Genomic DNA, 24,743 nt, shown 5'->3' with positions numbered 1-24,743 from the left:
GCCTCCTAAGGGGTCATCTGAGTCCAGTCTTCATGTCGTGTCAAGGGAGCAATGACTGAGCACGTAATTAAGTCACGGACCAACCAAATAAGTCATAATCTGATGAATTATTCAGGGTTTGTAAGCAGATGACTGCGACCCCCACCCTCCTTCAACTCTTCCTCTTCCTCAAGGTGATAGTATGGCAGCTTCATAGACAAATTTAGTCTGTTTTATTAGCATAGTAAAAATTGTTAACATCTTCTTGACGATAAGGCATTTCTTTTGACCACAAATGTTATTACGATGGCTTTTGATGAATGAATACATTTAGAATTGAGGAGGATTTGTTCACAGTGATTGGTGTGTCAGACCATGATTCTATTATTGGCATCATGATGGGCAGTTTTCACATGAAACTGATCAACAAAAAATACATTGTGACCTACTGCTACTTTGTATGAGCTGTCTGATATGGATTTAATAAAAGAAAATCGTTTTGATTTGAAATCTTGTAATGTGTTTCATTTAAGGTAGTGGGGCATGGGATATTTTTCCCCACACTGTACAGTGTTGGCATGAACACTTATTAACAGAGATGGGCATTCCGTCCCAGGGACGGAAAGGTCCGTTGAACACCTATTGGGTGTTGAACATAAATGTTGCTTTAACACTAGGTAGTGTGGATGCATATAGACCAGGGGTCTGCAACCCGCTTTCATCATTATGTTGCAGCTCTGCGTGGCTTGGGAAAGTAAATAATAAGTGTCCGATTGAAGTGCATTCAATTTGTCTCAAAAACGTGCATCATACCTTTCTTAGTAAACTTAGTAAGTCTTAGCGAGTGGTGCCCGATACGTCTATTTGTTGTACTCATTTGTTTGCTTGTGCATTTAATATTAGCATTGCACGACGGACACAACTTGACTTCTGGTTGGGTGGATGTGGGGTCGTTATTTGGTTAGGTCCTGGGCGTGGACCCAGTGGTTGGTGACCCCTCTGCTAGATGGATAATTTGAGTTCAGCTTTTTCATTCATTTGAAAGAAACCTTCAACTCTGGGCTTTTGTAAGAATTCAAAATGTGTTCATTTAATAAATAAAATGTAAGGGAGAAAGGAAAGAAGAAAGGGAGAAAGGGAGAGCAACAAGGCACTCTCAAGGCTAGGCTACACAATAATAACACATCACACACTGCAGTATGTGTGAGCATGTTTATTGCTGTAATATTATTTTAAAATACTGTACTATTTTTCGTTATAAAAAGCATGTGGTAAATGGTTTGGTTTTAGGGCGGATGGAACGGATGAATAGCATTCCTATTCATTTCAGTGGGAAAACTTTATTTGTATTCAATCAAGCAGCACTTAAAAAGTCGATTCCCCGCATAGTATGTCTTCTTTATGTCCACTTTAAAGGGTGTTAAGGGTTAATGGCTCACGGTTGTCGGTTGCCATGGAGACAAAAACGGCGCTAGTTGACAGGCGCCCTGTAGCCTTGTAACGGGAGACCATCGGTGAGCCAGAAGGGGGCGGGAACCCACTGCCCCGTGCTCTTCGCTTATTGGTGGCTCGTGCATCATGTGACCAGTGTGGAATGCAAATGAAAACGAAAAAAAAAAGTTGCCCTTAGATTGCTGTGCTTCTGCTGGCGTTTAGCGGTGTTTCGGCGGGCCAGAAATGGACTACGTACTAGGCTAAGCAAGGGGACACGACACTCAGAAGGAAGGGCGAGCGGTCGAGGCTTGCGACAACGGTAAGTGGGAGGTTTATTTATAAACAAAAATCGCCTTTTTCCCTTCCTACTAGCTTGTTCCCTCGCTTGTGTGCTGGAACGCGGGAGGCTGGCTCGTTAGCTAAAACATGCGCCCCTCTTAAACACTTAATATCCTCGTGTCATTTGTTCAGGAAAGTCCACATAATACATGTTCGTTTATGTCAACAACCCCGTTTCGTGAGCTCACCTTAGCGCGGTAGTGTGGTGGAAAACACCACGTATGCCTCGAATGAAAACAAACGCATGAGGGATAACATTTAAAGGGGGCTGACAAGCTTGGTTGCGCCGACAAGCCCCATTAGTGACTTGACGCGTGGAGTAGATGCTGGTGAGCGTGACGTCACTGGAGCTATTTTGACAACCGTCGGTCATAGCAGCGTGACCAAGACCCTCCACTAACCCCACGTTGAACTCCCATCTCGGTTTACATTTGCGAGACACATGTAGGTCAACCACGTGATTGTACTGGGAAGTTGTTCCGAGTTGAAAGTGGCACCAGCAGGCCACAACATTAAGGTTATATCCACAGTTTTGCCGTTCAAGTGGGACATTAATCATTTAACGACTTTTGCTTTGGAACCACAGGGTTGCGGTTGAAGTCCTGCTAGTGGTCGAGTAAAACGACAACTAGTTGTTAGAGGCATGCTATTCTACTTATGGACTACTCTCAAGATGTCCTTGAGCAAGGCACTGATCCGAAGATTGTCTATGCCGTGTTTTGTCATTAATATGGGCATATGTTAACCTTCTCTCAGGGCCCCAGTCAGTTCAGGGCCCCAGCCAATTGCCTGGTTTCCTTGCCTGTTGTCGCATCTCTGCACCTCTTGAGCTGGGGGACGGGAGATGGTGCCTTGCTCATGGGCTCCTTAACAGCAGTTACACCAGCAGGACTTAAAACGAGAACTGTGCGAACCCTTACGTATGAGCTCCAGTGTTTGATTTTTGATGCTTTTATTTTCTCCACAGAGAAATTTGGTTAAACTCACGAATTGTTTTAATTTTTAGGTATATTTTTCTTCAAAAATGACGTTGAACTTGAAAATATATTTAATGGTAATTTGATCATTTGTATATAGTGTGTCAGGTCACGTTGTTCTTCCACCCTCCGAAATATGTAAAAAAAAATCCTGCATGTAATTGGGGCCCGACTGATTTTCTGGGGGGGAAGCCGATGCTGAAAAAAAAATACTGATTACCAATTAATTTGCTGATTTAATATTTTTTTTATAATGCATTAAATAAAAAAAAGTTTCACCCTCACTGGGTGTTAATTATAGTAGCTCTCACTATTTGTGGGCTGGCCTGGTTCCTCTTCTCCACTGTAGATGTTAAAAAAATAATTTTCCTTTTGGGTTCCCAAAATGCATTGCGGAACGCAATGCAAGTTTATTAATGAAGTTATAAAGACATTAATATTTGTCACTTGTTCGTGTGAGTTACTAGTAGTTTAATGTCATATTTAGCACATTTGTTGCACTATGTTTTTATTTTATTTTTTTAAAGGGGAAGTCAACCCCCCCCAAAATCTTTGCAATAACATTCTATGCGCCTCCATTAGTCTAAACATGGCCTTCTGATTAATATTGTGTTTGTGGGATATGAGTTATGCAGCAAATTCCACCCTGTTTTGGTTAGGGTTAGGGGTGCTTAAGTTTAGTGTGCGCGCCATCATTTAGACATGTCAAGGAAGCTGCAAACATAGTCTTTAACGTAACACGCTGCATACACAAAGGCTAACTTCAAAACAGAAGCTTACCAAATAATACATTGACGCTAATGCAATAGCCTTACTAAGCTTTTATATTTAGGAGGAAGTCAACCCAAACATATTTTTTTCCAGAATATGTTCAATGCTGACCCACTAGTTGAAATATGGCATTCTGATTAATATTGTGTTTGTGGAATATAGATTAAGCAGCAAAATGCACCCACTTTTAGCCATCTCAGGGGGTGGCCATTTTGTCACTTCCATCGACTGAAAATGACATCATAGTTGCGCAGGGCTCAGTTAACGACCAATCATGGCTGACCTGTTTTCTGAATCTGAGCCATGATTGGTTGTTATCTGAGCTCTGACCAACTGATGTCATTTTCAGTCGACAGCAAGTGGCTCAGATCAGCAGCGGTGGGCAATTCCAGTCCTTGAGGGCTGGTGTTCTGCCTGTTTTCCATTTGCCCCTGCTGCAACACATCTGATTCAAATGATCATATAACCAGCAAGGTCTACAGAAGCTGGATAACAATCCTGATCATTTGAATCAGGTGGGGTGCAGCAGGGTGACATCTAAAACATGCAGGATAGCGGAATTGCCCACTCCTTGTATAGATGTATGTGTAATGACTCACGAGACCTGTGTTACTTGTGTACAACTGCTGTAAATGGTTAAAGATAGAAACAATCAGCAAACATTAACCGTTCAGATGATTATTTTGGCCGATGTTTGAAGTACCATAATTGGCCAATGTAATTGGCCGTGCACTACAAGTAATATACCGGAAGTTACACATCCCCAACTAACACGGTCACTTTTGTCTTTGCCTGTGTTTCATTGCCGCCTCATACCTGACCTATTGAATACCTGATTAACATGACACCCGTGAGATTGATTCTTCAGAGGCTCTCCTTCAATGTCTTCCTCATTAGTGTGTTTTAACAGAAGTATTTCACTGCTTGGTATTTATAGGTTACAAGGCAACATTTTTCATCTTTCAGGCTAATTCTGCTCCCTCAGTGTATTTAATTGTAGAGCAAACGCAGGCTGGTAGAAATGCTTAAGGGTCTCTATGAATGAACCGTTGGATTGACTCTTCGGAATTGGGCACACTTGTCCTGGAAAGCGGCCAGACTGTCTTTGTGCTTCTCTACTCAGCTGTGTGAAGGGAGGCCATTACATTCTGACGTCCCAATTACAGGAGCAATAGTGTTTGTTTAGACTTTGTTTTGTACTATATTTAGACAAACGTTGTTGTCAAACGCCTGTATTGGTCTGTATTGCGTGGTCTTCTTCCGAATTAAGTGACCTGCTCCCGGAGCTGGTCTTAGCCAAAAAAGCAGACAAGTGCTTACTTCGGCTGAGTTACCTCAATATACCACGAGGCGTCAGCTCCATCGTTTTTTGTTTTTTGTTTTTGCGTTCAAAAGGATTATAGACATTAAAGGGAGTAGCTTGTTGCTTGCTTTGTAAACAGTCAGTTTGGTGTAGAGAGTAAATGGGACACAATTTGCCTTCGCCCCCTCGTCTCATTATTTACAGCATTGCCACATGTTTCAGAACGAACCACACCCCCTGGAGTGATGCTAAGGTTTGTGCTTTTCCAACTTTTATTGCTAAGTGTTAAGTAAATACAGTGGTACCTCTACTAAGGAACGTCTCTTCATACGAAATTTTCAAGTTACGAAACGCCTCGACAGGAAAATATTGCCTCTAGTTACAAAAGAAATTTCAGGATACGACTCGCAGCTCCGGAGTTTCCTGAACGCAACTTACTCATAGCTGCTCTGCCATTGGCTAGCCTAGCATCTTCCTGGCATCCCATTGGCTGAGACGGACCTCTACTGTATGTCTCTTTGTGTGCAGATAGACAGGTAGCTAGATAGATAGATGTGTCTATGCAGCGTCCTCATCATTTGCCCCTCGGGCCATGAGGTGTTCTGATAGTTTTACGTTGAATTAGAAACGAGGAAAAGAAAAAAGGAGAAAATCGGGTTTTTTGTACATACAAACAAAGCAAGAGATAATAGAAAAGTATGAAAGGCGGATGCGTTTGGTTGATCTCGCCAAAGAATATGACCATAATGTATCACAGTCGCTACGTTATTCAATCAGATCTTTACAAAACACCAGGCAAAAACCGCTTCTGAGAGAGAACATGAACCAAAGAAGGCAAAAGCAATGAGGACAGCTTCTAAAAGGTAAACGACCATAATTGTTATTCCTTACTCTATTCTTTGTTTTTTTACATTATGCACAACTCTCATTTATTGTGCAATAATCAAATTGTAACATGTATTTGTTACATGTTTTCATGCATTTTTATGCTTTATAAAACATTTATATCTCAATATTGGGGGGCTTGGAACGGATTAGGGCATTTATATGGAAAACGCGTCTCTACTTACAAAATGTTCTACTTAAGAAATTTCTTCCAGAACCAATTAATTTCGTAAGTAGAGGTACCACTGTACATTAATAAACAAAATAAACCAGCACAATAGAAATGTGCAGCCCGCAGCCAATTAGAGACCAGCCAGCGTTCCCTCACCTTTCTCTTAACTCTTTATGCCGTCAACGGGAATCCAAACGACAAGCGCCGTCAACATCAATTACCGTCAATTACGTTTTGTTTTAGTGTTTGGGAGTGGACGTTGAAAGTTTTGGTTTGGCCATCTCTGGTTTGATCGGCTGGGAAAGTAAAAAAACAAAAAAACAAAAACAGAAAACAGTGACCAAGGCCAGCAGATAGCAGCATTGGGTCTTATTTCAATGAGGTCGTATCAAAACAATAAATGCTTGTGAACATGTCGTAGCTATGGAAATTTGACCGATACAAGCAACTTGTGTTTGGTCAAAGTTTTTGTCACGTTAAATCTATTACTAAGATTGTCACGGAGATGACGATTTTATTTAAATTTGGGAGTGATGACATAATGTACATATACACACTAGACACACTAGTGCACACACAGTACTAATCAAAAGTTTGAAAACGCCTTCAAATTTACACACACATTAAGAGGTCAAGAAATGCAAGCTATTAAGTCGTGATAATGCACAACTGTGAACTGAAAGTCATTCCAGGTCATAAAGCATCATCCACATCATAAAGCTGACCGAGTAAATACCAAGATGTGCAAAGCTCTTATCTGAACAAAAGCTACCTACTTTGAAGAATTGAAATTATAAAACATTGTTTTGTTTAACATTTTTTTTGCCTTCCAAATAATTCCATCAATATTTCTTCATAATGCCGTTTACTTTAAGCTTCACTCCGTAGGATTTTGCCCCAAAATATCTTTACAGAAGCATTTTCATTTGACCATTTATGACTCACACATTTTAGAAATATCAGATTAACACTTTCAGCTGTTTGCAATGAGTATTCTTATAAGCCTGTGGAAAATAATTTTCAGACTGGAATCGGGTTTGAATTTCCCGCGCTCATTCTGCGGATGTGACGTCATGCGCATTCACGTCGTCGTCTCACAGAGTCGCGGTGGAGAGTACTGAGATTGGATCTGGACTTGAAAAGCGACGCACATATGGCTTTCCACTGCAAAGGTAGGAAGTGATGATATTGTCATTTAGAATGTGCATCGTGCACGTGAAGAAAGGAGTGTGCGATTTAATTTTTCGGCCGCAGGTGGCAGTAGCGATTACAAACTCAAATTCCTGAGGAGTGCAGCGTTAAAAGTATTAATCTACTATTCAGGATTGTTTATGTATTGAAAAAAACTCAGAATTAAAGGCTGATTTTAAACTTGTGACTGTTAGCGGTGGGCGATATGAGCAAAAAAAAAAAAAATCTATTTTTTCAAAAAACCTGATAACGATAATTTGACTATATTCTACAAAAAATACTTTAAATCCGCAATTGTGGATAGACAGCGTTTGTGAACAACCTCTCTTTTAACCCATTAAGGGCGGGAGCGCATAACCGCGTTTATACCACTAGAAACGGGAGGGATGTTGCGTCATTCTACCTTTAAAGCCGGGAGAGCGGATACGTCGGTGTCTTTTTTTAATCCAATTCTCCGTCCCTTAGCCAATTTAATACATCTGAATATACAAGTCAGGGTGGCGCGAGACTGCGGAGGATGTCGTGGAATTTTTTCGAGCTGTAGGTAGGCTAATGGTGGACACCGTCGATCGTCTGGAGCTCTGATAAGTAACGGCAGTGATATATAGACGACGCGCACGACCAGTGGAACCAGTCGAACGTGATGTGATATATGGTTTGTAGACAATGACGATATAGACGTCTTTGTAAGAGAATAGAGGATGGTAATTACCACTTGATTTTTTTTTTTTAATTACCGGTAAAATGGTGCTTCTCTTGCACTGACACATTATTTTTACATCATCTATTGAAACAGTAAATAATAATAAATTCTGCTTGTGTGAAAGCCACATGTCTAAGCTCTTTAATTCTTTTGGAATAATGTCTGCTACAAGGGATGATATATTAATCATTTTGGAAGTGTTGAATTTCTGGGAAAACCTCATGTTTTCAAGGGTAATTCCAAAGGCGACCTTAGGTTTTGGTGGAGTTGTTGAGACAGGCGCTTTAGTCCTTAATGGGTTAAATTTCTAAATATAGCTCCTGCAAAACATAATGATATTCTACGACAATATTTAACAATAAAGAACAAAAAAATATGTATAGACTTTCATTGATTTTTGATAATATTTATGTCATATCAATGTCTCTGCTGTTATTCCATAATGATGTGACATTTTGAGCTGCAGTAAGTACTGGTGTACCACTGCCAACTACTAGAGGAATCAGAATGAGAAAAGGGTGTTAATTACAGCAATCAGAATGGGAAAAAATGTATTTGATATGTGACGTGTGACGGAAGAGTCACCCAGCAAGAGAAAAAAAGACGTCATCATGACAACACCCATTCTCATACATTGGCCACCGTATTCAGAATAAAGTTGACTGCAATTTATTAGTGTTGTTCCGATGCCATTTTTTGGCCCCGATACCGATTCCAATACCCAGCTGTCCGGTATCGGCCGCTGCATACTCACTTGGATGTAAAACCATTGCTATCATGGCTTGGTCAGACTTAAAAACCTTTGTGAAACAGGTAAAACTAAGAAATAATATACACATGGTATCATTGAGAGAGATTGTGTCGGATTCATTACTAAAGCTATAGGACATTGTTATAAAGGTATGTTTTGAGTATTGACCCATCGCAACAACTTCCGCTCCCAAATCCACTTTAAAAACCAAAAACAAGCAGTAGAAAAATCCAACAATTTCAACTCCAAAATCCAAAATTGAGCAGGGTTTGTTGTTACGTTCCATTCCCCTTGTTCATGCTCGCTGCCGCCGCCGCAAACTCTTGGTGCTTGTTCACATGTTTCGTCCTCAAATTTGACGTATTGAACCTGGCCACTTTAGTTCCACCTCTTGCAACTTTCGCACCGCTAATTTTGCACTTAGCTGTTGTACTCGCTGGAATCCCCGCTCGACACTCCTGCATATTTGAAAAAGCTCGGCTGCATTTCGGACAGCGTCACGTGACTCTTATTCGGCGAATTATTATCACTTCCTCCTCCTCTGCCGTCAATGCATACTGACTTTCAGCATTTCCTCATACTTTGCGGCCGTCGGCTGACTCTCTTTTCGAGGCAGGATTAATACTCGATAATGTAAAATTACGCATCGTGAAAGCAAGATTGACGATGATATCGCTGACGATATATATCGCCCATCCCTACTGTCAGTTTGAAATAATGCCTTCTTAGTGTATAGTTAAAGGGCTGTAAATTTGGAACATTTTTTTTAATCTTGCTGATTAATTAATTGAAAAAATAATTGACAGATTTATTATTAAAATAATTGTTAGTTAGCAGATCTAAAATTGAAAAATGTGCAGCTAATCCATGTGATCAGAATCAGCCGATGTCACTCATGGACAGTCGGAATCGGCAGCATAAAACCCTGATCGAAACACCCCTACTTTAAATTAAATGTAGCATAGCTTGTAGAACATGCTTCACTTGTATCAGGTCTCCTCCCCTAATTTTTTTTTTTTTTTCAAGCAAAGCTACTTTACGTCCAAACAAATGGGAGAAGGGCATCCAGCTAGTTCCTGTTGAGTAGGTTAGTAACCAGTTCCAAATACGAACACGCTCGCTCGCGCAAGGCTGCCATCGTCCTTTCGCCTCCAAGAAAAAAAATGCCCTGCGGTGAACACCATGAGAAACATCTGCCGTATGGTTGCATTAGAGCAGAAAGTTGGCCATTTTGGTTTTAAAAAATCCATTGCTTGTAGTTTGACAAACTGCTATAAAGTAATTAGCCCAAATGAGCCCCAATCGGAAGCAGGTATTCTAGACAGATAGCCGACTATAAATTGCCAAGCTCGTTTGCACCTAAGCCATCTAATGGGGAAGCATGGCATGATGGCATCAAATTTTGATGAGCATTGCGAGGAATCTCTATGCAAAAGGGAGTGCGAGTGCCCAATCATTGTATTTGAGCGCACGGATGTAGAAATGTAGAAACCTTGCATACACAGTAGCTCATTATGGAGAGCAGACTTTTTATTTTTTTTATTTTTTTTAACCCTCCTGGAAAGGCTTGTAGGCATCTATCTGCATTTTGGTTGTAACTAATACTTAGCTCAATTTTCCAATTGAATAGAAGATGTGGCTTGTTTGCTTTTAAAAGCCCTTTGCTTGCTTCATTAAAAAGCACTCTATTTAGTCTCGTGTCTCATAACGCTTTAGGGATCCCAGCTTTCGTACCCTGAAGTTCATCATCAAGCAGTCATCCAATCACTGTCCTTTTCGTCTTTTTTTGTTGACCCTCACCCCCCCATTTGCCTCACAAGTGTAAGACTGGAGGCCCGCATCCGTGGCCGCACCCCCGGCTAATCTATATGCTAATGAGAAGTTGATAATCAATGAGCTTCATGCATGGCCGGCCCCAATCAATACAACATTTCAGTGGCACGGCTACATTTCACTGAGGCAGACGTGCGGGTGCCGTCTTAATGTGATGGGGCAGACCATAAGCACGCCATTATCCTCTGATTCCATCTACTCTGAGTGCACATGAATGAATAGTGTTCCCGTCCGGGGAGCTTTGAATTCCAAAAGTCAAAAGTCAGGTCATTCTTTGAAGAACTTACTCCTATTTTATTCTAGATTTTTTTTTTTCATAACATGTCTTCTGTGTGACAATTTAGGCTCATCATCGGAATTCAGTTGGTCCTCTGTTCACGCCAATGGTTGGTCACATAACCCAAATTTGTATGCATGTTTGAACGCGCTGTATGCTATTGTAAAACTATGCTAGAGCAGAAGTAAAGTGATAATTGAAGTAAATACTAGGGATGTAAAAATGTATCGAAAATTGATATAAAATGATATAAATGCTTCAGGGTAAGTCAATCCAAACATTTTTTTCAAGAATATGTTCTATGCAAGACCACGAGGTGAAACAAATATTGTGTTTGTGAAATAAGAATAGTCCACCTGTTTTTAGCCATCTGTGGGGGCGGCCATTTTGTCACTTCTTTCGACTGAAAATGACATCACAACTGCTCAGGGCTCAGATAACGACCAATCACGGCTGACCTGTTTTCTGAAGCTGAGCTATGATTGTTCATTACCTGAGCCCTGAGCAGTTGTGATGTCATTTTCAGTCGACAGAAGTGGCAAGATGGCAGCCCCCTAAAATGGCTAAAAAGGGGGGGATTTTGCTGCTTAGCTCATATTCCAGAAACGCAATATTAATCAGAATGCCGTGTTTCAACAAAATGGCATCTAATCCTCCGTCATTGGCGGATAGGCAGACTGGTCCGTCAGATAGGCGGTATGCCCCGCTCTGACCAATGGTATGTATTACTCTGAAACGGCTTTTAAAATGCTTTTCACCCTGCTATTTTTTCCTTCTTTGATATGCCCGTTCGCCTGATGACATTTTAAATAATTTTGATGTACTGCCCAAAGCGTATCGCTTGCGATGATGTCAACTTGTTAGAGGCTGAGCTGCACTGTTTGTGGAGTAGCTTGTGGTTTACACTTCATGTCCCTTACCTAATTTATTCTATGTGGGAACTTGTGTCTCTGTACCGTATACAATATTCTCTACCGAAAATTCTGAATACACCCCTACCAAGTGGAGAACAATTATTAGTAAAGCCCTGAGTGCGAGGCATTATTGATAGAACCCCAAAATAAAAGGACATGGATAGGCGACTTCTCTGTCAGCCAATCAATGAACAGTAGTGTCAAGCTTCGAGTGGACACCTGGTACTCCCTGCAGTTGAGTAAATAAACACTCCCGGCCACACACATCCCAATATGGAGCGAAATAACATGCTGTCAGTCGCCTTGACAAATGGATGTGAATTACTGTCTTATTAGTGAGATGTCCTTTACTGACTCGACTGACACCAAAGTGGCCTCTTCACTGCTACTGATAATTTGTTCAAAGGAATGAATTTTGGTTGTACCAAAAGGGAAATGGTCATTTTCTCAGCTGTTCATATTGAACAAATGCAAATACAGTACTGTATGCAGTCAAAGACAGCGCTGTTTTAATGACATTTTCATAACAGAAGCGCTAATAGTCATGTTCATCATGTCAGAGTATCTATGCATGCATGCAAAAAAATCGGGGTACCATGCGGGGGGAGGGGCCGGACCATCATTACCATCATCTTCATTAGAGAGCATCCTGCTAACCAATCAGAGCACCGCCCCGCTCGGGGATTCCGCCGTCGCGCCGTTGGCTGTTGCTAGGATACCACATAATCAGGAGGCAGGCTGCGGCCTGGTTGGCGGAGTGGGGTGTCGATGCCGGGACGACGAGCTCGCCGTGCGTTAGGGGGTAGGTGGAGGTGTTGGACGAAAGGGGGGGGCCGCAGGGGGCTGGGCTGATATAGCACACTCGCACAAACGCTTTCAGTCAGTCAGTCGCTCAGTCAATCAGTCAGCCAAGCAAGCGCTCGAGGGGAGGCAGACAAAGAAGAGCATCATCCTGAAGTAGGACAGCACGCTCCCGGGGGATGGGGCACCATACCCCTGCATCGCGTTGGGGGGGCCACAGGAGGTAGGAGAACCGCGTGTTGCGGGGCTTTGTCTCAGCAGCTGAGCACCCCTCACACAGGCACAAACATTTGCGGTAGCCACCGTTACGTCTTAATTTGTGGGGTTTGTACGTTGAGGCTCGTTGCCATCCGCGTTGTGTTGGAGCCAGCCAGTCTGTCTGTCTGCCGGCCTAACAGCCTCTTAATGGCTTTCGCCTTCCTCTTGACTTCACAAATCCTCCAGACGCAAGTCTGTCGGTCCACGTGAAACCATTACATCCTCCCGAGGGGCGTGGAGAGCTGCAGTCGACTTGTCGTGCGGTAGTTCTTGTTGTTGCGTTCGCACCGCAAGTTTGAAGTGACACAATTCCGAAAAACAGGATCGCATATACCTTGTCAACGTGAGCCTGATGTCATTCAATTGATGGTCAATGGTGGATCCAACCACATGTGCGTGTACCCCAAACGAGACCCCCACGGTGAATTGCAGCTGCGGCGGAAGCATAGATCATTAAATAGGAAACAATCACAGAATGCTTCCATTGCCTGCTTTGAAACATACAGGGGATGAGCATATCCACTCATCAGACCACCTAACATATTTATAATATTTGGATCATTTATTTATTAATATTGATGTCACTGTTAACTTGTGTTTTGGGATTGTGCATCTCCAGATTCAGTAAGTCGTCGCTTTTGGGCACCATCCTCGCATCTCCTAAAGTATTGTTTTTCAGGAAGTTAAAATAACAGCATGTGTTTTGAGTTATTAAACATTGTATCGTTCACATTGATGTAATACCTTAAATTTCTTACATAATTTACATTTCCCCAAATCATGTATAATCGCTAATTTAAATATCTAAAAAAAAAAAAATTCTTACAGTGCCTTGATTTAATTGATACGGACACAGACGTCGTTGCTGCTGGCTAGTTTATTAAAGTCTGCACTTGCATTGATCGTTTTTAAAAGGTTTTAATAGTCAACCAAAGTGACTGCGATTACATACAGAAGATCTTCCTAAACTCCATTTTAAAAGTTTAAGCACAATGGGTGATTAAAAAAAAATTATGAACTGACGAGGCTAATAGGTGGAAATAAATCTGCCTGCAAACTTACTACCATTGTGGCTCACAACAGAACAGGCCTGTTCAAATGTGTCCATCCTGTTTTCACCCATCATTGTTTATTAAGCATTTGTTACTCGTTGCAGCTTTCAATTTTAGGAGACACTGATAATGCCGCGAGGCTCTTGCAGCGTAGAGGTTGAGTTATGACACTTCTCAGATAGTCAAAGTGACACTTTAGATACGGTAGTAATGTGTCAAAAAACACACCCACATAGGGACAGTACAATCATTTCAATTAGTGAAAAACACCGTAAATTGACCAAATTTTGACATGGGATGTTCTGCCTGTGTAAACACAGTGATATTATTAAAATGTGCATGGATAGATTCATGGAAAAAAGCACTTCAAGAGGAATTGGGTACTTAGTAGGTTTCTTTCTAGATGCAGATGTAAAATGTGGCATGTGGGGACAGTGTTGTGTGTGCGTGTGTTTGGGGGTGTTTTCCATCATCCTGTCACTGATGGATGGGTGATTTTCCCCTCATGGAGAGACTGCGGGGGCCAAAAGCATCATTTCCAGGGGGGGGATTCCCTCCCGTCTCTCTGTGAATGCGGTGCTATTGCGGCGGCTGCTTTGCTTTGCTTTGTTGCTGGACAAGCCTGAGCGCACGCGTTGTCTGATTGGATTTCAGTACCATCACTCCCACCAAAATTTTCAATGCTAATGAGTCCTTAATGACAGGCATTTTCTCTTAGCGTGTGCAAACTTTCAGCCCAAGATGTTTGTTGTTGTTGTTTGTTTACTCCATGCTCTGCATTTAATGGAATATCATATGATTTCTAACGGGTTTTCATTTAGTTTGAGGTCTGCAAAATAAGCAGGCTGTACATCTGGGCTTGGGCCCCTAATCCTCTCTAAATAGTAATGAGGAGGAGGAGGCGGTAATGGCTTTAGAATGGCAGTGTGGCAGCAGTGTAGGTCCTGATTTAATTACTTCCATCAAACCCTCCTCACGCTGTTTAAAATCCTCAAGCCCCTTTCTCAACCTTCACCCCTCATTTTGCTGTTTAATTACAAGCACACACCTTTAACCTCGAGGCTAGAAATTCTATCCTCCCCACTTTAAGCTTTTTTTTTTCACTCATCAGCTGGTGACCCCTCTTCCTCTGTAGCATCTTAACTTCCTCTTCTTTAGTCTCAATGGCTGGATTTACTTAATTCGGGTTTTTTTTTATTTGCTCACAAGTGGCACAATCAGCATCAATAGACAAAAAAACAACAACACATGGAGTCAAATGTCACAAATCAGAAGCAGGTTTCCAGATGTGCATCAGATATCTGCCATTGTGTGTGCCCAAGCAGGACAGACAAAAGCATCAAAAGACATCCAATGTCAATTTGAAAGCACAATAGGCAATTGGTATGGTCAAAATTGGCTGCATTAGAGGTTGGTCCATCTTTAAATAAGCAAAACAATTCCAGACGGGAGCCAGTGGAGTAATGCGAGGTTTAAATGAATAGCGGGGCAACTTAATGCTATATATGTAAAGTTTATTTGTATTCTAGTTTGGTTCCAGGATGCATTGTGTGGCGCACTCCATTCAAGTAATTAAGTTATAAGGACATAAATTCTTGTCACATGTCATATATTTGTTTGATTTATGTTGCAGTTATAGTTGTGTATAAAATAGTGACATCCAAGTCAATTCATTGCACAACTTGTAGTACTAATCTAAGCATTGCTTGTAAAAAATTAAGATATGCTTTGTTTTGAATGACAGGCCCATAGAATGACCTTACCAACCAAAGTCATTTTATAAATATTTAAGGATACAATATTATGGTATAGATTTATGTGTAATTAATCATAAGACCAGTGTTACTTGTGTAGAACTGCTGTAAATGATCAGAGTAACTAAAGGTAAAAAGACTCAGCAAATATCGTCCTTTTGGCTGATTATTTTTGCCGATGATTGAAGCTGATTATTTTTGCGAATGTTTAAACTGCCAAAATCAGCCGATTTAATCGGTCGGGCCCTACAAAAATGGTCGAAGCAGAATCTCTATCTCGCTTTGTGTGGACACATGCACTATTCCATGTACAAATAAATTGGTGTGCTGACGGGGAGCTAGCAGGAAAGAGTTTGTATACGATACAATGTCTGAAATTTGGGATCATTTGCGACGCTGTTCAACCCTACCTAACCTTGTTGTACTGTTCTCAACTACTGTTTTTGATCAAGTAAATGTCCATTCATTGAGCATACAGAAAGCAGAAATTGCTTGTCTTAATTAACTTTTATAAAATTAATGTTGTTCTGTGTAATGTAATTTATAATGTAATGTCAGCCAACTTCACTTTCCATGCAAAATTTTCTGAATCTATTATTAGCAAAACCAATTTTTTATTTATTTATTTTTTATGCTTGCTTTGTTCTGCTTTAAGGGATTTTTTTTGTGGTGCCAAGTCTTGTGTCTTTAATCAAACTGTAGTGGCAGGGCATTTTATTTACATGCAGTTAAATATACCCATTTCTGTTATTAATTGGTTTTTGGATGTGCACTTCAGTAGAATCAATTTCCCTGCTGACACGAATGCCTTCATCGGTGTCAGTGAGCTGGCATTGCCATTTACACTTCTCTTGTGATTAATTTCTGAAAAACCTTTTTTTCCTCTTTACGTTAGGCAGTGGACCACTGGGACTTCCAGGAGGACATTTGACTGATTCATTCAATTGTTTTTGATTTGATTTGAATTTGGCTACTTGCCTGGGTTATAGCAGTTTGGAATTTTCATTATAGTTATTCTTTTCTTAGTTTTGAGTTTGGTTGTTTACATTTAGTTAGTTTGAATTATTTTTCAGAGTGGGTTTGTTAGTTTTTATTTTTATTTTTGTAAATGCTTAGGTTTAGTTGAATTAATTAGTTTTGGTATTAGTTTTATTAAAATTTGTATTTCTTGTGCAAAATAAAAAAAAACCACATCAAGTATTGTGTAGCAAAAACTCCGCAAAAATATTTTAAATAAAAAAAAAACAAAAAACAAAAAAAAAAAAACAACCATCCACAAATCAAATAAGAGATATTGTATAACTAACTCTAACCACAATAAGTGCAGTGCAGAATACTGCTTCTCAAATTAGATGCATCACAACCACGTCTTAAATAAACGTGGCTTGTATGTGTAAGCAAGCACATTATCGAAGCTGTTTGGCTCCAATGTAGCTGTACATATTTGGCCCTATCTATGAAAACTGTATTGACTTTATATGGAATTGCGTCTTTATTTGAATAGCTCAACTCGCTTTCTGTAAGACCGCAGTATATCTTGTATCCTTGTTTAGCAAATGTTTAGTGCGCCTTGTCAACAATGGAGCTATTTCCATGTTTGTTCAAACAACACCCCTGCCTTCTTGTTGCATCTGATCGTGCGTCAAATAATTTAAATGTTAGGACCATAACTTAAATTGTAATACAAGACAGGATGCCTTCTCATTTTATATATGGACCGTGAATGGAAAAATACCTCAGAAGTGAAATTTAATTAATTTAAATCTTCCTTTAAACATGGAGAGTGAGTTAGAACCTAGCCCATTATTGGAAAAAGAAGAAAAGAAAGAAGCAAGGCCATCAAACTACTTGTTTTTGAATCTGTGGGGGACAACTTGCTGTTGCCAGCCCGGCTAGCTAGCCGCTAGTGAGCGGCTAGCTGCTGGCTGCTAACGCAGGGGACTTGTGCTGTATTATAAGATAAGATAAGAATGCCTTTATTGATCCCACAGTGGGGAAATTTTCATTGTTACAGCAGCAAAGATATAGGTCACACAGGGACGGCGGCATGATGTGGCCATTAATGTATAACGTTGACGGCAAACATTTAGGATCAAACCTATGTAAATATACGCAGTAACATATCAGTATATATCGCGTCACCTGATCAATATAAGTAAAAATTTCACTCAATAAACAAACCCCAACCCCATCATTCTGGGTGCTGTAGGCAGAGGCTACAGTGTGGTGATGTATGATTTGTGCCACAATTACAAGCACGTAAGAGGAAATTTGGAGCACCAAAGCATGTTTTACTAACAGATGTTTTGAATGACATTTTTCCCCTTTATAATTTTATTATCTTTAATCAATTTAATTGTTTTGAATTTTAGCTTTAATCAATGTACTTGTTTTTCTTATATTAAATAGGGGGAAAAAAATAATAATTATCAATAGGTTAAAATGAAATATGAACATTGTGATTTGCCCAGCCCTACTAAGCATTTTGTTTGATTAAAAAAAAAAAAAAAATATATATATATATATATATATATATATATATATATATATATATATATATATATATATATATATATATATATATATATTTAATCTTTAAGTAGTCAAGTTAATGACTTTTATTCTCTCTCTCAACTCTTATTTAAGGATATTATAATTTTGAATAAAAAAATTACCTATATTCAGCCTTTTTCTTCCAGGTCCGTAATTTGAAAAGAAAAAAAATAGTAATAATAATATTCAGTTGATATGAAATATTTATATCATGATACACTTATCAACTGTAAAGCCCAGCCCTACTGTCAAGTCATCACGCGGGCCACCTTTAATATAAAAGCCTACTAAGGCTATTGTATTGGCGACAATGCATTATTTGGTAAGCTCGTTTAAAAGTTAGTCTTTGCGTATGTGGTGTTTTACATTATGAGTATGTCTGCAGCTTCATGTGTAAATGACGACGCACACAGTTAATGCAAGCCCCCCAAAATCCCCCACCCGATGCAAACAATCTCACCAAGCAATCAAGTAAGCCATGTACATACCGAGCGACATGCCTGACAGCAACTGAACTAGACAATTGCGAACAAATCACAGTCACCTGGCGATTGACCCTCGCACACATACCAACTCGCTGCAACGGAAAAACTGTGGCCACTGGTGTTCTTTTCTTCAACTGTTACGGTTTGCTTTGTATTTGTGGTGTTTCCTTTCTCACACACGGCACTTTCTGTGCTGTGTTCCAGGCACAGGCGGGCCATTCAGAAGAGCCGGGGGTCAAAGGTGAGAAGAGCAGAGGGCACCATGAGCGAGCCGGGCCCCCCCACCGCACCCGCCGCCACTGCCACCACTTCCACAAGCGGCAGCTCTGCAACTATAATCACCACCACAACCGCATCCTCCAGCTCTACCACGGCCGTCAGCAGTAACACAACAGCACCGTCTACTACCACTACTGCTTCTGCTAGCAGTACTAATACCACCAACAGCAGTAGTAGTGGTACTAGTAGCAGCACTAGTAGTAGTAGTACTACTACTACTGCAGCCAGACAGGCAGTCCCTCAGATTTCAGTTTATGGCGGGATACACGACAGGCAAACTGTGCAGGTGATTATCTGTTGCTGTGCTAATGTGACTGAAATGAGAGATGTTTATGTTCCTTCAGGTCTTTCAAAACAATTGAAGGGAGCAATCCTCTTTGCACTTTAGTGCTCTTGACACCCTGACCCCCAGGATTAGCCCGACACTGGCTGAATGAGGCCCCATTTGACTTTTAATGACAGGTTTCTCCTCCATTCAGAGCAACAGCATTGTTTCCAAGCAGTATAGAGGAGAATTGCTCATTTAGTGCCATGGAGGAGCGGCCTTTGCTTCCACTCATTTTAAGATGGCTAGAAGCTTCGCTGTCCTTGGCCACCACTTTTCCATCATGGTCGCTAAGTTAGCTGAGATTGGCTACAGCTCACCTACGACACGAATGGGGATAAGCGCGATTGATAATGGATGGCTGGTACCCAATCAGGTTGACACATTTTTCCATTGGCAACACACAGGACAACCAGCTACTATTTGTAGTATCTGCTTAGACAGGGTTCACATACGGGTGACATAAGCCACTGCGGAATGCTCAATTGTTTGGCATTTTCGTCATCCCCCATGTCATTGTTGGATAGCATAACCTGGAGCCGCTGTGTTATATTCCGTAGTCTACACCATGCTGCTACAATTCATTTACTTGCAGCCATCCTCTCAGATAGATTTTGACTATTTGCCGAGATGTAGAAACAGGAGAGTCTTGTTCTCCTCTTTAGCGCTGAACAATGCAGCGTCATACTCCATCTCCAGTTGTCTGCTGCAATGCGTTTTTTTTTTTTTCTTCTTGCCGTACTGTGACAGAATCATATACAGGAGAATATCGTTGACCATTATAGTTTCTACTTGCCTTGGGTACTCTGGTTTCCTGTTGCTCACCGTCTCCTTTCTAGATAAAGGTCTCTGTAACTGTGGCAGGAGTAAATACACGAGACCCTCATTCTTCTTTAGTCTCCGTTGGCTACAGTGTTACATTTTCTTGCTGCCATCAATCTCCTCTTGGATGAAATTGGTTTACTTACGCACAAGGGTTTTCAAGTACCGTAGGCTTTACGCGATCAGGATTTTTGGGAACGATCAGCGAGTTTAAAAAAACGATAACCGATCAGATCACAAGATGGAGCTACAATACTTTTGTCTCCTGGAGTCTATTTAAATAACTTGTTGATTGTATGTATTTTAAAATTTATTTATTCATGGCGCTACACTGGGGCTAGGTGGTGCTAGAGCCCCCTTAGAAATCTGTGTAGCCCTAGTTAAGCTCAACTGGTGTTTCTAAGCCAATATACACACGAAGACAACAAAAGGAGAACAGAGTGTGCTGTGAAAGTGACGAGACAGCCATTATGCCTGCTGAAGTAGTGAGGGGGATACATTCCAATTGAGATGATTCCACTAAAACAGATTCCCAAACTTGAAACATTGATACGGTTCCTACTTCATGCATTTGAGGCACTATATTTGCAGTATCGTACCACAAAGGAAATCGGCACTGATATCAATTAGTAGACTCACACAAGCAGCAGAGCGGCTTTCCGTGCAAGCAATGAGTTATTACAACAGGTACATATTGACAGGTCATGCCCAAATCTTTTAGTAGCGGCCAGAATTTATGTGTGACGGCCTGCCACAGGTAAATTTGTACGTGGGAAACACTGCAGCTGCAATGTTGTTCCCGGCGGCAATCAATGACGTCGTTGACAGAATTAAAGACATTAAAAAAATAATAATAAGAGTGTTGTGTACCTTGCGGTCCGGTCCCACAGACGCAATGACATGTGCCCCATATTATTTTTATTTCACCGGTCAGCACCACGCTATGCATGTGTGTGCGTGTGTCAATTGTTTTTGTTTGATAATTTTTCTTCGTTTGGTGGCGTGTCTGCTCGTTCGGTGCCTGACAAATTTGAAAAAGTGTCAATAAGTAAGTTTCCTTACACATTGAATGTGTGTATCCAAATGTGGCATATTACCTTTACTGGGTTCCACTTTACATGTCTTCATCCAGCCCTTGTTGTGATTTGCTCTGTTGTGCAGGTGATCCAGCAAGCACTCCATAGGCAGCCCAACACGGCGGCGCAATACCTACAGCAGATGTACGCGGCCCAGCAGCAGCATCTCATGTTACAGACCGCAGCGCTCCAACAGCAGCACAGCCTCAGCACGGCTCAGCTGCAGAGCCTTGCTGCTGTGCAGCAGGTGATAACACCGCCCCCCCCCCCCCTCGCCCTCCCGCCCCTGCACCCTTATTTTTATTTTGATTTTTATTTATTTTTATTTTCTGCATTCTCCTTGCGTGTTTTAGTCTGTTAAATATATCTCCACCCTCTTGCCCGCCTTGCCTTGCCCCAGGCCAGTATCGCAGCTGGTCGCCAGAACTCCTCCCAGAACGGCACAGCATCTCAGCAAACAGGATCGACTCAAACCACAGTAAGAACAAACTCTGAAGTAGTTGCGATGACACTTAGTTGAGCTCAGACCTCAGCGTAGGATGATGACAGACTATCATCTTTTCATGTCAAGGAGGTGCTAAATTTAGCCTGGGTTGTTAGAGGAAGGATAATGTTATAATATGTTTTAAATTATATTAAAATTGTTTTGGATCATTGTTTGTGCGATATTTACAGAATCAACTATTAATATATAGGCAGTTCTCAAAAGAATTTAGGGTGTCAGTGATTCACAGTTTGTCGCTATGTGCGACAGGGCTCAGTCAGATAGATAGGCGAACTACATTCATTAAAGTTCTATTTATTTTATTTACAGGTCCTGTAAATGAAATTTCAGGTTCACATATACACTATGGCAGCACAGAACAGACCCCGATATATTTATCAGTTTGTTTATATTTTTTGCAGCCGTATGAAAATGGACACATTTTAGTGGCATGTACATGACCCCATCAAATTCAATCAGTAGAACACCCTGAAAAGTTAAAAATTAGCCCGCAAAACATCTTTTCACTCATTGGCATGAAATGTCATAAATGTGGCTATCATAACTCAACTCAACTTTATTTATAGTATTGAAATGTTTTGTAGGTCTCGAGGCCATAAACCCAAATTGCAATTTACAGAACATCTAGTTACTCAATGCGTGTTTGTTTTATCTTTCAAGAAGGTATCCAAATGTAAATAAAGACCCACAACACAAGTCGATTGAATTTGCTCGTCTGTTTTCTTTTCTATCTTTGAAGTTCAGGAATCATACAATGATCAGATCTGGGCAGCTTTTACATCCTTGCGAATGCTCTCACCCGAGACGGGCGAGGGCAGAAAAGGGGGCATAGTCCAACATGTAGCCCTCAAATTTATACTGTCTTCAAAATCTAAACATAATGTGGGCTGGTCTCCTCCCTGGCTGGCCCTATCTGGCTGATCCCCGCCAGCTGGTCCCATGGTCAAATCCCGGCACGCTGACACTTTTAACTGATTATGCGATGTCCGTAAATGTTTAATTGTCGTATTGGTTTTCGGTTAATCTGTCTATACAGTATATCCATTCATATAGATTTAGATGCTTCAATAGCGCACTTTAAAAACAACTACAGCTCCATACCAAATGTTGTACATTAAGTAAAAATCAGACATACCTGTATAAAAACAAAGACAGTTAAAACAGTAAATTATCGTAATAACATAAAAACAGTAAATGCAATAAAACACTAAAACAATGCAGAGTCTCAAAATTTGTTTGGAGATGAGTTTTAAAGATGGACAGAATAACAGGATGCACCCAAATGTCTCTAGGACCCTTGCCCAAAATTGAACAAAATGTTGGCCATTTTAATTTGCAGCAGTCATTTCGGGTTAATGCCAGCGCTCGTACTTTGGCGAACTCCTACTGGGGTAATTTACCCAAATGATTTCAAATACACATCAGGTGTCCTGAAAAGAACAGATGTTTGCAAATGTTTTATTTTCATTCAACTCAGAACAGTAAATCCGCTTTCATGGACGACAACATAAATCGGATATTTACTCATGAGAAGCTTAATTGTTCATTCAGCGTGAGACATTTTCAGACCCTCTTTTACCCTAACATTTGAAGAATATTTGAAAATATATAAATTCGTGTGATTGAATGGCTGGACTGTGATAAGCTGATTTGCCTATGCCATCTTTTTTTAACATCTTTTTTTCCCCCAAATTAGTTCTGACAGTCATTTTCTCCCCCCGTAGATCAACCTGACCGCCTCGCCAGCGACTGCACAGCTGATCAGCCGCGCCCAGAGTATCACGTCGACTCCCACCAGCATTTCCCAGCAGGCTGTTCTGTTGGGCAGCCCTTCTAGCACCACCCTTACCGCCAGCCAGGCGCAGATGTACCTGCGTGCACAGATGGTAGGAACATAGCCCATGAAAAAAAGACTTCCTCATCCTTTTTAGTCAACAGATGTTTTCCTCTGGTGACTCAAGTGTGTTTTGGGTATTATTCATGGGGATACTGAATGTGTGCAGTGCGGTACAAGTTAGAAGCACTTTTTTGACAAAAGTTGTTCGACTTTGCTGGAGGCTGGTACTGAAACTTTACATTACCTTGACAATCCACTGACTCTTAGGCTGATGTGTTCTTGACTGTAGTATATAAGCGTGTGCGCGTGTGTGTACTGTTTTCCAGGCCCAGCAGAGCAACGTTTTCCAGGCGCAGCAAAGCAACCTGGTGCAAGTGGCCAGGAGTTTGGGCCGAGCCGTCCCCCTATCGCCGCAGCTGATTTTCACGCCGACGGCCACCGTGACGGCAATGCAGTCCGACAGCTCCGCGCAGGTACACTGGCTGTCACAGTTTATTTCTCAAAAACAAAGGTCTGTTTTACACAATGAGCATGAAAACCCCAAAATGGCTCCCAAAGTGACACGTTTTTATAACCAAAACATCATTGGAGTGAATTTACCATAGAGCTCGTCATTGTTCGGGTCACGTGCTGTTGACAAACAACCATTCTTACTCATATCTAAACCTGTGAACAATTTGGAGTCTTCATTGAACGCAGCATGCCACTTTATTATACGGGAGGAACCCGCAATGCCCAGAGCAGTCCCATACAAGCACGTGCGCATGCTGACAACTAGACCACTATGCTCTTATTTTCATCCAGTACTCCCAAATCAATTCACTCACTAACTCACATATACTGTATCTTCCGGACTATAAGTCGCTCCGGAGTACAAGTTGCAGCGGCCATAAAATGCATAATAAAGATGAAATACCGTATTTTATTATTTTTATTATTTATATATTTTTTTCAAAGTTTGGCCAGGGGTCCGACTTATACTCTAGAGCGACTTATGTGTGAAATTATTAACACATTATTACTGTCATGGCTTGTTAGTGCTGACTGGTATTTGTGATGTTTTGTCTCCCTTTGCAGGCGCTTTAGCATTGACTAACAAGCCATGACAATTACCTTTATATCACTTCACATGTTATTGTAACCCACATAAAGAAACATAAGATAAATCCTAAAAGCCATTAAAATGCATGAATAAATTAAACGGTTAAAATCGAATGTTTTGTTAAATAAGTAATTAAAATAGTATGATAAAAAGACATACAAACTATGAAAAAAACAGCAACTTATAGTCCGGAAAATACAGTACAATGCATAACAAAAAGTATTCAATGGGACAGTGTGTAAAAAAATTGATTTTTCACTGTTCATTATTTCAAAACCCCATTATTAATTTCAATAATAAGCAGAAATGTTCTATCACATCGTAATTTTCTTAAAGCGGAAGTCAACCCAAACATATTTTTTTCA

General features: G+C 40.8%; 1 protein-coding gene across 5 annotated transcripts in view; it reads left to right on the top strand.

The window, feature by feature from the left end:
• The first annotated feature begins 1,576 nt into the window (after nucleotides 1–1,576).
• The window catches only part of phc2b (polyhomeotic homolog 2b (Drosophila)), a 41,664-nt gene continuing 18,497 nt past the window's right edge, over nucleotides 1,577–24,743 (top strand). Inside the window, exons 1-7 of one of the 5 annotated variants that reach the window (XM_086039547.1) lie at nucleotides 4,949–5,056; nucleotides 6,885–7,032; nucleotides 18,637–18,997; nucleotides 21,020–21,181; nucleotides 21,335–21,412; nucleotides 23,164–23,325; nucleotides 23,603–23,749. In XM_086039547.1, the coding sequence (XP_085895673.1) occupies nucleotides 18,695–18,997; nucleotides 21,020–21,181; nucleotides 21,335–21,412; nucleotides 23,164–23,325; nucleotides 23,603–23,749 (852 nt within the window). In that variant the 5' untranslated portion in view covers nucleotides 4,949–5,056; nucleotides 6,885–7,032; nucleotides 18,637–18,694. Of the gene's footprint in view, nucleotides 1,733–4,948; nucleotides 5,057–5,334; nucleotides 5,667–6,704; nucleotides 7,033–18,636; nucleotides 18,998–21,019; nucleotides 21,182–21,334; nucleotides 21,413–23,163; nucleotides 23,326–23,602; nucleotides 23,750–24,743 lie in introns of those variants that run through there. The other 4 variants (XM_086039546.1, XM_086039545.1, XM_086039544.1 and 1 more) reach the window with 4 other exon arrangements.

Source organism: Filicampus tigris, chromosome 9 (assembly GCF_054856515.1).
Source record: "Filicampus tigris isolate MCC_2025a chromosome 9, RoL_Ftig_1.0, whole genome shotgun sequence".
Lineage (NCBI taxonomy): Eukaryota > Metazoa > Chordata > Actinopteri > Syngnathiformes > Syngnathidae > Filicampus > Filicampus tigris.
The sequence above is the reverse complement of the archived record's forward strand: the minus strand, read 5'-3'. Positions and strand labels throughout refer to the sequence as shown.